The following is a 13,594-nucleotide window of genomic DNA, read 5'->3' as shown; positions in this document are numbered from 1 at the left end:
AGAGGGGGGCTTGAATGTGCCCAAGCAGCTGTGAAATCTGCAAACACTGTCAGGCACTAATGAAATGTGTTAGGTTTCTTTTCTCACAGGTAAAGAAGTGCTACCCAAAGACCCTAGCAGCCCTGACACTCCTTGGAACCAGGAGACTGGATCTATGTAAAGGTCCACCAATGAAAGACTGCTTTGGCTCCGAGCTGGAAAGGCCCTTACCAATTCGGGCTGACTACCAACACCGCTGTGAAGTGCCAAGCTCTGACTGCCTGGACCCACGTGTCTCACGGCCAAAAGGCCCCTCTGCCTCGAGATAATTCCACTCCTACTATTGATCAGCCTGTCTCTCCTTCTCGTCTTTCTTTTCCTCTTTCTGAACCACAGGAGAATAGGACAAGGTGATGTGCTGGTAACCTCTCCTTTATCCACTGACAGAGCTAACCTGCATTCAGTATTTACTACGGAAACCAAACCACTGCAGGGTGCTGTGCTGGTAACCTCTCCCCTGTATGATGCTGAGCCACAATTGCTTCAGGAAAGAAGAAGGAACACTCTCTCCGCTGAAATTGCCAAAGTCCAGGAATTCCTGCCTACAAAAGACATTAAGAACTGACCCTGGTGAAGAGACAAAGAATTATACACTAGCAGGAAGAAACTCGTGGGACCCATGCTTGGGAATGTGACATTGATTGGATTTGGGGGTTTATAGTACCTTCAGCATGTAGTACCCTCCCTAATTGGATTTTAAATGACAAATACCAAAGGCACCTTGTTGCCACTGCCCCCCCCCATTTCCTCCATTACACTATTACCCCGTAACACATCCAAATACAGACAATGCCATACAGCTGCTACAATCCAATAGCCATACCACCCTGAACATGCCCCATCTTGGCTGATCTTATTAGCTAAGCAGGGTTGGGCCTGGTTAGTACTTGGATGGGAGACCTCATGGGAATACTGAGGCACAGTTAACCCAAGTACAGACTGGAGTGGGTGAGCTACATGTTATTCTGTCCTTAGTTCAATGACCCAGATGCGCTAACAGAGATGGTATTGAATAACAATGAGGCTGGGAAGGCATTGCTGTGGGATCTGGCTTGTTCAGAATCTAAGATTTCCTGAATGACCAGCTAACATAAATGGCTATTAGCCAGGATGGGTAAGAATGGTGTCCCTAGCCTCTGTTCGTCAGAGGATGGAGATGGATGGCAGGAGAGAGATCACTTGATCATTGCCTGTTAGGTTCACTCCCTCAGGGGCACCTGGCATTGGCCACTGTCGGTAGACAGATACTGGGCTAGATGGACCTTTGGTCTGACCCGGTACGGCCTTTCTTATGTTAACAGCCATTTGGAGTGATCTCAAGCATGAGGTGTGGCCCACTGCCCTTACAGATACCTCAGGAGTACCATCTGATCTGTGGCCAGGGAGACACACTTGGAGATCTTCTGGGTGAAAGTGCATATGGGCTGGTAGGAGGAGTGTGGGCTCTCACATACCAAATCCTGCCAGGTCTGTGGGGAGGATGCATGTGGGACTGGATTATTCAACACGACATCTGGGAAATCAGAGCTCCTGGTATGCCTAATTGATTTATAGTCAATGCCCCTAGAATAATACCCGCCATTTAGAAAGAAATAGGGACTCAATGGATATTTTGGCCCTTAAAAACCCTCCCCCCAACTTCAGTGTGTACCTAAACTGAAGCCAGGGGAAGTTGACACTGTTCATGCCAGTGTTTGTTGGGAGGGTGGGGGACAAGGAACTACTCTGACAGGACACCGACTTTTCCAAGCTAATGACAGCTGTGTGCTTGTTGAGGCCACTATGTTGCGAGATATACATTTTAATCTCATCACCGCTGCAGGCAATCATATTATTTATTGGCCTGCAGACAGAATTCTATAATTAGCCCTTAGGTTTCAGATACCCTTTAACTGGACTACCCTAGTATCTGGCCAGCTTCAAAATTTGCTTTCGCTGCTACCAGAGGTTCAGAGAATCTCTGAATAACAAGGGCAAAGTCATATGCTTCAAAACATATCTTAAGTTGAGAAATATGTTCTTTATACAGTCTATAATGTTTATTTTCTGTATTAAGTATAATGGATTGTGTTTTGTAATTAAGGTTTTATAGCAACCCCACTATATTATTACAATGGGAATGTTTTTATTATTGTTGTTTAGTGTAGGATTATGTTACTGTTGTTGTAAAGGATGTGATAATAGTAATACCTTTCATGTCCATGCTAATTATGCATTGTTGTTGCATCCAATCAAACCCCTGAAGGTTGAAGCATTTGATGTAGAATCTGAAATGCAAGACTTGATGCAAATAGAGATTTAAGAATGTTTGTTGTGCTAGAAGCACAAAAGGGGTGTGTCTGGAAGTGGAGAAGGAACTGACAGGGATTTGAAGGGGATTTCAATGCAAACAGTCCCCTCTCTGAGCAAGAGTTAGGCTAAGCGGTAACCCTACTAACGCGAGACTTGTAGAAGCGAGGACTGTGTGAGGCGAGGGGGAAAGAACTGTGGGAGAAGATGTTGCGGCCTTGTGTTAGATAAGTATGGAATGTAGACTAGAGGCTAAATAGAAGTGAGAACAATAAGGTATCAGGATGACCTATGTCTAAACAAACTGCAGCTGTTGCTCATTGTTGTCTGTAACAAAGGTATACGTGCTTGCTGAATTGTTTACCTGGAGAGAGACCTGTTTAGCTCTCTCCCTCTACGCAAAGGCTAGAGAAAATAAAGGATCAGAGGGGTCGCTGCGTAAGTCTGGATCTCTAAAAGCAGCAAAGAGCCCTGTGGCACCTTATAGACTAACAGACGTATTGGAGCATGAGCTTTCATGGGTGAATACCCACTTCATCAGACGCATGCATCCAATGAAGTGGGTATTCACCCATGAAAGCAGAGTGCATCCACAGTACCGAGGCTAGCATCGAATGGAGGAGTGTTGCACTGGGGAAGCTCTCTCACAGTTCCTGCAGTCTCTGCTGCTCATTGGAATTGTGGGTTAATCTCCCAGTGCATGATGGGGCAAAAACATTCTTGCGGGTTTTTCTGGGTGTGTGCCATCACTCGCTCCTCCCTCTGTGAAAGCTACGGCAGGCGCCATGCTGCCAGCAGACACTGCAGCACAGTACACCGCCTGTCTCCTGGTATGTCAAATCCACTTTGAATGTCCTCCTCTTTCATCTAACCATTTCCCGCCATTTCTTGGCCATCGTGACCAGAGCCACACAGCTTCCGCCGCAAACTCTGCTCACACTTCTGCCGCAAACTCTGCTCTCGCCGCTTTTTCCATGTTATCGGTCCTGGGCTCCTGTGGAAGCTACTGAAGGCAACCATTCCCTGCTGTTACTCGCCCATCGTGAACGGAGCCTCACAGACAATCTGGACAACCATTTACCACCTTTTATCGGCCATCTTGAATCAAACAGCTCATTTCGCACTCTTTTTCAAGGATTGCTGCACAATGGCGCCTGCATGGGTAAACATAGAGCCCACTCAGATCTCTGCTGCAGTTTTAACCATTGTAAATACCTCGTGCATTATCCAGCAGTGCCTGCAAAACTGGGCAAGGAAGCAATGACAGTGCGATTACTATACTGATGAGGAAATGGACACAGACATTCCTATATGCACGGCCTGTGGCGATTGGGAGATCATGGTGGCATTGGGCCAGGTTCATGCCATGGAACGCTGATTCTGGGGCCATGAAACAAGCACAGACTGGTGGGACCACATAGTGTTGTGGGTCTGGGAAGATTCCCAGTGGCTGCGAAACTTTTGTATGCGCAGGGCCACTTTCATGGAACTTTGTGACTTGCTGTCCCCTGCCCTGACGCACAAAGACATCAAAATGAGAGCACCCCTGACCGTTGAGAAGCGAGTGGCTTTAATGCGCTGGGGTTCCCTAACTGCGACGGGGCGATAGATGGAATGCATATCCCCATCTTGGCCCTGGGACACTGGGGTGACCAGTACATAAACTGCAAGGGATACTTTTCGATGGTGTCAAGTATCAGAGGGGTAGCCGTGTTAGTCTGGATCTGTAAAAGCAACAAAGAATCCTGTGGCACCTTATAGACTAACAGACGTTTTGCAGCATGAGCTTTCGTGGGTGAATACCCACTTCTTCGGATGCAAGTGGTGGAAATTTCCAGGGGCAGGTTTATATATGCAAGCAAGAAGCAAGCTAGAGATAACAAGGTTAGTTCCATCAGGGAGGATGAGGCCCTGTTCTAGCAGTTGAGGTGTGAAAACCAAGGGAGGAGAAACTGGTTCTGTAGTTGGCAAGCCATTCACAGTCTTTGTTTAATCCTGAGCTGATGGTGTCAAATTTGCAGATGAACTGGAGCTCAGCAGTTTCTCTTTGAAGTCTGGTCCTGAAGTTTTTTTGCTGCAGGATGGCCACCTTAAGATCTGCTATTGTGTGGCCAGGGAGGTTGAAGTGTTCTCCTACAGGTTTTCCATGGTGCTGCAAGCACTGGTGGATCACAAGGGATGTTTCACCAACAATAATGTGGGATGGCCGGGATTGGTGCACGATGCTCACATCTTCAGGAACTCTGGTCTGTTTGAACAGCTGCAGGAAGGGACTTACTTTCTAGACCAGAAAATTACTGTTGGGGATGTTGAAATGCGTATAGTTATCCTCAGGGACCCAGCCTACCCCTTAATGCCATGGCTCATGAAGCCGTACACAGGAACTCTGGACAGTAGTAAGGAGCAGTTCAACTATAGGCTGAGCAAGTGCAGAATGGTGGTAGAGTGTGCTTTTGGACATTTGAAAGGGTGCTGGAGCAGTTTACTGACTCGTATCAGAGGGGTAGCCGTGTTAGTCTGGATCTGTAAAAGCAGCAGAGTCCTGTGGCACCTTATAGACTAACAGACGTATTGGAGCAGGAGCTTTCGTGGGTATTCACGTGGATGCATTCAATGAAGTGGGTATTCACCCACAAAAGCTCCTGCTCCAATACGTCTGTTAGTCTGTAAGTTGCCACAGGACTCTTTGCTGCTTTTACTGACTCAGTTAGATCTCAGCACAACCAATATTCCAATTGTAATTGCTGCTTGTTGTGTGCTCCACAATATCTGTGAGAGTAAGAGGGAGACTTCTATAGCAGGGAGGGAGGTTGAGGCAACTCGTCTGGCTGCCAATTTCGCACGGCCAGACAACAGAGCGATTAGAAGAGCACACCAGGAAGCGCTGCACCTCAGAGAAGCTTTGAAAGCCAGTTTCCTGACTGGCCAGGGTACAGTGTGACAGTTGGGTTTGTTTCTCTTGAAGTTACCTACACCATATGTATATTGTATGAGAGAAAGGAACTAAAGTCAAAATTGTTTAAAAACTGTTCTTTATTTGATGCACAATGTATTGAAGTCCAGAAACCAAATCAAAAGTTCGCATATCCCAGCTTTCTGGTGCGTGGGCGATCCTCTGGGGGTGAGTGTGTGGGTCCCCGGAGCCTCCCCTCACATGTTCTTGGGTGTCTGGGTGAGGAGGCTATGGAACTTGGGGAGGAGGGAGGGTGGTTATACAGGGGCTGCAGTGGCAGTCTGCAGTGTTGCTGCCTTTCCTGCATTAGATCCATGATACAGCGGAGCATGTCAGTTTGCTCCCCCATGAGCTTGAGCATAGCGTCCTGCCTGCTCTCATCGCACGCGTCCATCCTCTCTTTGTGTGCCTGTAATGCCATATCGGACTCCAATTGTTTGCCTTCATGCATTCAGCTGGGCCGTATCAGTGCGGGAGGACTGCATGAGCTCGGTGAACATGTCGCCCCGAGTTTGTTTTTTCCATCTTCTAATCTGGACCAACCTCTGGGATGGAGTAGAGAGATGCAAATGTTTCAACGCGGCCCCTGCGAGAGGAGAAAAAGGGAGGGTAGTACTTTAAAAAAATACATTGCAGAGAACAGAGGGGGCACTTTGGTATGAGGAAGCCATCACACACGACCGGGCAACAGAATTCAGCTTGCAGGCAGCCTAGGGGCACGCAGGGTTCTGCTTCTTCTACGTTCATTTCAATGCTTTCACACTGCTGGGCCCCCTTTCCCATACCAAGCAATGCCTGGTGGGTTCGCCATATAAAAGGAGGGGCTTCGGGCTCTCCGGGATGATCACTTCACACAACAACCACCACCCCTGCCCCCCCACCGCGTGGCTCCTATCAGGCTCAGAGCAGGGATGAGCATTTTACACTACACATGAACAACACAGCACAGCTGGGTCCCTCCCCCCGCCCCCCACCATGTGGCTCTGATCAGGCTCTCACTCACCAGAAGTACCTTCTCCAGGGTCATGGAACAGGAGCCTGCCTTGGGAGTGAGGGGAGGCTATTGGCTCCAGCGTTAAGATTAGTTCCTGGCTAGGGGGAAAACAGATTCCCCACTTGCTGCCTGTGCACCGTTCTCTTCATCACGCAATGTCTCTTCCTCCTCGCTCTGTGCAACTCCCGCCTTGCAGGTGTCCATGGACAGTGGTGGGGTAGTGGTGGCATCACCCCCCATAATTGCATGGAGCTCATGGTAAAAGCAGAATGTATAGGGCTGTGACCCAGAGCGCCCGTTTGCCTCCCTGGCTTTTTGGTAGGCGTGCCTGAGCTCCTTCATTTTTGTACGACACTGCTCTGTCTCCCTGGAGTAGCCTCTTTCCATCACGACCCTGGAGACTTTAGCGAGGTATTTGCGTTCCTTTTTTTGGAAAGTAGTTCTGCCGTAACAGACTCAGCTCCCCAGCATGTGATGAGATCCAGTACCTCCCGTTCGGACCACGCTGGAGCTTGTCCGCGAATGCGTGATCTCTTGTGATGGTGGACTGCGCTGATGGACACCTGTGCTGCTGGTGACCAAACAGGAAATTAAATTCAAAACATTCCCAGGGCTTTTCCTGCCCACCTGGCTAGTGCATTGGAGTTGAGAGTATCGTCCAGAGCGGTTACGAGGGAGCATCCTGGGATAGCGGAGGCCAATAATGTCGAATTGTGTCCACAATACCTTTAACCCGGGATTGTGATCTCAATTTAAGTGCTGCTCCACTTGCTGAGGTGGAGTACAGAAATCGAATTAAAGAGCCCTTTACATTGAAAAAGTCATTTGGTCATGTGGACGGAATCATTTTTTCGGAATAACAGAGTAGTGTAAACCAGGCCTAAGCTTGCTTCCAGGGCCAAGTACTTTGAAGGATGTTATGTGTCTCTAGGAAGCCTAATCCAAACAGTGACTAAAGTTTACCAAGTTTGCTGTAGTCTCTGCTGAACCAAATACTGTTGGAGTTTCACAGTTTGGATCTGGAGGGCATGGGCAAAATTAATTGAAACAAGAGCATTAAATCTAATCCTTCAAAAAACTTGAGCGATCATAAACGATTGTTTTACATTCACTGTGTGTAATATGGGAGAGTCCAACTCTTACCAACCGGAAGGGGTGTACATATATTCTTTGTGAAATTCCCTTAGGAAAGAGGAAATGGATAGCTTCATTTCAGAAAGAAGTTAAACACTGAAAAGATCATAATTACATTTTGGTCACCAGCAAAAGGTGAATTGAGCTGTCATAAGAAAAAGGATTACTAGAATGGGATACACCAATCTTGCATCATTTCTGCTTTTCCTACAAACATCTACCATTGCATGGTGTGACAAAGTGGGACTGTTCTTAACGTTTCCTCTGAATACTGTGTGGGTGCCTCAGTTTCCCCTATGCATTTCTTAAGTCTCCAGTGTGCATAAATCACCAACAGTCTGTCTCTTAGCAATAAATGACCAGGGCCCTTCCCCCCTTGCAAAGGGATGGCTGAAGGTGAACAAAGATCAGGTGACCTCCTGGCCCAGGAAAGAGACAAAGGCCAGAAAGGAGGGGCTGGAGGGGGTTTCAGTTTGGAGCTGGCTGTGGATGGGAAGTGAGTGCAGATGGGGTTGTCTGGCTCACTGGGCCCCAGAATGGACCCGGCTGAGGGGTCCCGTCTGCTGTACCATGTTCCATGTACCATGTTCCTGTCATCTAATAAACCTCTGTTTTATGGGCTGTCTGAGAGTCACGTCTGACTGCGAAGTGGGGGGGGGCAGGACCCTCTGGCTTCCCCAGGACCCTGCCTGGGTGGACTCGCTATGGGAAGCACACGGAGGGGCAGAGGATGCTGAATGCTCCAAGGAGAGACACAGGAGGTGAAGCCGTGTGAGCTTCTTGCCCTGCAGACAGTCTGCTCCATGGGAGAGGAGGCTCCCCAGAGTCCTGCCTGGCTTTGTGGGGAGCAGTTCCAGAGCATCGCCCGGGGACTCCATGACACAAGGTCAGCTCTTTCACAGCTCAAGTGACATTAACGAAATAGCCCAAAGTCAAACACATCATCTATAGTCCCTGAAAACCAAAATTTGAGTCTAGATGTGCAGAACAAAGCGTAGCAAGAGATATCCAAGACGGGAAACCCTAGTTTACATTAATTTGAATAGTAGTGCTAAGTTTATAGTTTGACTTAATCCACCTCTGTCTAATAGGAGTTACTGATTAAGATAGTTAAGTAAAGAACACATGGAGAAAAAAGCCACGAGTGTTTCAAGTCTGTACAGGACTGTTCCCCCCCCCGCCGAAAGGAGTTACATTCCCATAATAATTTCAAATGCAAAATCATTGAAACAATAGTGATCTATAGCACTATATTCCTACCATCCTCTAGTCACTATGTATGAAGTGTTTTATGTATAAATAGGAGATCTACAGTGAAGTATCTGAAAAATGCATCTTTTACTCCTTCTACCCTGTAATTAATAGGCAATGCATTTGGGAGAGGATTAAGGGATAGGGAAATGAGAAACGAACTATACTGCTACACTCTCCGATACCGCTCATTTTTAAATCAAGAGATATTAAACTGAGTGCCCTTCCTGGCTTCCATGATACATGAAAAAAGGAGCCATTGGCACTTTTAGAAAGATTACTACGGTGTCTTGGACAATGCTCCTTTTTGTCAATAAGGCAAATGCTAATACCCAAGGCTACTGCTAAAAGCATACACTTTGCTTTAGTTTGTATCTCATTAGTAACTACGTTTATTACTTTGTGAGGAATGTCAGAAGAAAATAAAAACACTAGTTTATTCCATGCCACCAGAGGCCATAGTAACGGTCATCAAATGGAATTTGGCTGCATGTTTCAAGCAATGAGTTGTCATGCTCCAAACCTGCAGAGCCACATCAGCACTAGTCTGGCAAACTACGAAATGAAACGGATTAACACTTTTGCCATGCCATACAATCAGAAGCATGCACATGTGCAACACCTTGAAACAGACGTCTGCCCTAAAGCTGGGCATCCCAAGAGAAAAATGGAAGACCTCTCTGTGTACCCAGTGAACATCACTGTAAGGCAACGAGGCTCAGCAGCAGAGTTAAAGGGAACTGCTTTCGCCAGTGACAAGATCCAAGATATCCCGCCCTAAAATCCTCCTGGTGGATACGGAACTGCTCCCCTTTCTCCCAACTCAACTGTAGCAGGACCCAAAGCCTGTGCTGCCTTCGTGGCGAGCCATTCGCTTCGTGACGCGGAGCTCACAAATGTCATGACACGTCCTGTTCAATACTGCCTGGTTACTGAGGAGAGGAATGATGGTCAGTGGTTAGGGCCCCTGACGGGGACTCAGAACAAGAGGCCTGGAACTGGGCCACTCTGCTCACAGAAAAGGTTTTGCTGAATTCCAGATTGACCAACTATATTAACCCTGGGTTGGGCAGAAGCAGTTCTTCATTACACCGAATCTGCAAACACTACTACTGCATAGTAAGCAGTAGAGTCAGAAGCTTTCCGATGGCAGCTGGGCTTTAGCTTCCTGTGGCAGACATGGAGCTGCAATGTAATCATTTTACAGATTACTGTATGTGACATGCTTAGTGAGGTAAAGTTACCACATACGGGGTCATTAGACTTTCAGAAAAGCAGCACCATGGCTCTAGATAAAACAACCTTCCAAACCCACACATGGGGGGCAATTCCAAGACAATGGCATACGTCAGGTTCCAGCCCAAGTTACACCCCTATTTCGCCAAGGCTTGGAGCCTAGAGATCCAAGGGACATTACGTGACTAAAAAGGACTCTGTGGGGAGCATGGGGGGATTGCGAGTGTGGTGTTTCCGGTGAGAGACACAGGAACAGATCTGGTGGGAGTGTCTGCATGCCCCTCTGATCTCTAAGCTCCCTGCCTTAGCACACAGCTGTGTAACTTTGGGCTGGAGAATGAGGCCTGGTCTACACCAGAAAATTAAGTCGGCTTAACTGCTTCACGCTGGGGTGTGAAAAATCCACACCCTCTGAGAGGGATAGTTAAGATTACCTCCCCCACCGTAAACAGCACTAGGTCAATGGAAGAATTCCTCCATCGACTTAGCTACCACCTCTCGGGGAGATGGACAGTTGGTGTAGGTAGTGTCTACACTAGAGTGCTGCAGCACTGCCGTTAAGTACTGCAAGTGAAGAAAGAAGAAATATGAAAGAAAAGGTAATACAAAATAGTTGGCTGAACATGAGAAATAACCCAATAATAACTACAGGCAAACATGGGGGGGGAGGGGGAAGAGGGGGAAAGGGAAAATGGGATGCACACATTCCTGCTAAATGCTCATGATTCTGAGTCTGAAAAGGAAGTAGAATAGTGTATCTAAGTTGCTAACGAATGTCTTCTTCCAAGAACACTGAGCAAAGGCCATAGGTTGAGCCCAGAACAGAAGAAGGGACTAACATATGGCTGCTGCAACATAATCCTGAGTTTTTTCCTTCTCTTCTGGCATTTAAACACTGAAAATACCAATTTATACCCCAAATCTATGTTTGCGAAATTCATTATATCAAATGGCGGTGGTGAAAAAATTCTGGAAGACAGGACGGTTGAATTCACAACTGTCAGCACTGAAGCAGGTTTATGCCTGAACTCCAGTCCAGACAGCTAAATACTGACTGACTGTTTTTAGCACACTCTGTTTGGTTTAGTCTAAATCTACAAGAGGAATTGGAAAAGCAAGTAGACTGATAAAAGGATGATTCTTCAAGAGCAGACACCAAAGGGGCTTCACAACTTAGACTGGAGGCTCAAGTCTGTCATTTTACTTGCGGAATTGAAAACTTTTCATTTTGGATTGGTCTTAGTTTGGGGAATAACTGTGCTTACGAAGGGATTCACATACTGTAGTACGTTTCCTTTTACAGAAACTTGCTGTGCAAAGGCGATTTCAGGAAAATGTCGGTTTGGAGGTGTGACGAACTGGGAATGTTCTTAATGTTTGCTCTGAATACTGTGTTGGTGCCTCAGTGTCCCCTATGCAGTTCTTAATATCTAGGTGGTGGAATAAGGGTGTGTGATTGCTACAGAGCAAGGGGCCAGTGCACCTAAATGCCTGGCACTCTGTCACCTAGCAACTAATGGCCAGGCCCTTCCCCACTGCAAGGGGATGCTAAAGGTGTGGGAGAACAAAGAGGTCAGGTGACCTCCTGGCCCAGGAAAGAAGCTGGGGCTGGAGGGGTTTTCAGTCTGGAGCTGGCTGGGGATGAGGAGTGAAGTGCAGACGTGGGGGTCTGGCTCACTGCCCCCCAGAATGGACCCAGCCGAGGGGTCCGGTTCGCTGTACCAAGCTCTGTTTTAGACCGTGTTCCTGTCATCGAATAAATCTCTGTTTTACTGGCTGGCTGAGAGTCACGTCTGACCGCAAAGTGGGGGTGCAGGACCCGGTGGCTTCCCCAGGACCCCGCTGGGGCGGGCTCGCTGTGGGAAGCGCACAGAGGGGCAGAGGATGGTGAAGCCGTGTGAGCTTCTTGCCCTGAACAAGTCTGCTCCAAGGGAGAGAAGGCTCCCCAAAGGCCTGACTGGCTTGGTGGGGAGCAGTTCTGTAGTACGTTTCCTTTTATAGAAACTTGCTGTGCAAAGGCGATTTCAGGAAAAAGTCCATTTGGAGGTTGTTGCTATTTCCTTGTGCAGAAGAAAGTAGCTTCTAAGTATTAGCGTGCTGTTCTCTAACATCACAACAACGTGTCACTTCATACTACACATAAATGCAACAGGGGACTGGCAAGACTTTCTGTAGAAAGTTGGAGTGAATTCCTAAGAGTTGAATCTCTACAAAGCTTTCATAGTTATTTAACTAAGAGACTCTAACTAGAGCATGGCAAACAAGAGAGCTCCCTTCCGCATCTTTCAAAGCTGCACGTGCAAGTCTGAAATGCCTATTGCAGGAAATATGAGCAGTGTGTTAACAACCCACCCCAACATTGCACACTTGTACCGGCTTTTCCTTTTCGCAAACATTTTTACATGAACTTCTGGCTCATGACTTACTGGGACAGCAGGAAAAGCGGCCTCGTCTCCTCCTTCAGTTTCATTGGAAGTTACGGTTTCTTCCAAAGCCTGAGGCTCCTCCCCAGTCTGTGGTACGTGTGGCCATGCCTGATGGAGATACTGCAAGTGCTGGTGACTACGGCTACATGAACTGTAAAGAAAAATCAAGACACACACACGGGAGTTAAAACTTAATGGAAATTTTCTTAAATTATACTTCTTTTGGAAATGTCCTTACATATGTTTGCAGAAGTGCTATTTACCCATTGTTTAGTATCATGCCATTTTAAAAGCTTATTTTCCCCTTATTTGTAGTACAATGTTTTGTAAAAAAAATGTATACTCACTTACCGAGACACACAGGAGAAATTGCCATAGCTCTGATAACATCTCTTCCCTGGATCAGGGTACAATGGTATCTGAGGGCCAACCATGTCGTTCCTGCTTGTAAATCGGGCAGAAACCCTAAGTTTAAAGGGTAAAATATATATATATATATATCCAGCTACCAAGAAGCGCCTACAGATTCTCTCAGATGAAACTCACCTGTAGAATCATCTAGTAAATATCTGAAGATTAGCTAGGGCTAAAGCTGTGGGAGCCCGAACAGGGAATGAATACTGGTCTTTTTTAAGATTCATACCTGGGCATTCTGTATCCCCTGCCATGCCTCGGAGGACGGTAGTGACCACAGGATGCTGTATTCCCAGAAGTTTGAGAGTAATTAAATGGAGAAGGGTGACCTGAAGGAACATTGTGCTGTAGCTGGGGTGGAAGAACTATCTGACTCCGATTATAAGCCATTGTCATGAAAGCTTCTTTCCCACGGACTCTCTTAAATGGTCTCTTCCATGATTTCATATCCATTCCTGCAATTTCAAAGAAGCACAGGAAAAAAAATAATGGGGGTGCAAGCACAGAGTGGCCTCCCAATATTGGCTAGGCCAAGCCAGTACTTTCATCATTCAAACCCCTCCCTTAAGACCTTACTTTGTGATTCCCATGGGGAACGAGTCGTTTCCTCACCGTTTCCTCCTCTCTGACTGGGAACCCCTTCGCAGGCAGGGTCAGGAGTCACTTGTGTCACTGGTTTAAAGTTTGCCAATGGAACAATATACCTACATGACAAATACTAGTGTAAGTAGTGCCCAAGGAATGCGTGCTAATGCAGGCAGTGTCACGTTAGACAAAAAACACTGCCATCAAGTGTGAGCAGCTCTTACTAAACAGACTTTTCTTTATTTAAGAAGCTCATAAAAACAAAGACATACA

At 46.9% G+C, this 13,594-nt stretch overlaps 1 protein-coding gene across 3 annotated transcripts in view; it reads right to left on the bottom strand.

Annotated features, from left to right (window-relative positions):
* The window catches only part of LOC120375537 (putative bifunctional UDP-N-acetylglucosamine transferase and deubiquitinase ALG13), a 48,178-nt gene that overhangs the window by 16,545 nt on the left and 18,039 nt on the right, over positions 1 to 13,594 (bottom strand). For 2 of the 3 annotated variants that reach the window (XM_039496236.1, XM_039496237.1), the window contains 4 exons: positions 13,313 to 13,440; positions 12,966 to 13,191; positions 12,674 to 12,787; positions 12,323 to 12,473 (listed from right to left, as the gene is read on the bottom strand). In XM_039496236.1, the coding sequence (XP_039352170.1) occupies positions 12,323 to 12,473; positions 12,674 to 12,787; positions 12,966 to 13,191; positions 13,313 to 13,440 (619 nt within the window). The remainder of the gene's footprint in view (positions 1 to 12,322; positions 12,474 to 12,673; positions 12,788 to 12,965; positions 13,192 to 13,312; positions 13,441 to 13,594) is intronic. The other variant, XM_039496238.1, reaches the window with a different exon arrangement.

The sequence above is a fragment of the Mauremys reevesii genome, linkage group 12, assembly GCF_016161935.1.
Source record: "Mauremys reevesii isolate NIE-2019 linkage group 12, ASM1616193v1, whole genome shotgun sequence".
Classification (NCBI taxonomy): domain Eukaryota; kingdom Metazoa; phylum Chordata; order Testudines; family Geoemydidae; genus Mauremys; species Mauremys reevesii.
This window is presented reverse-complemented; position numbering and strand designations above follow the sequence as displayed.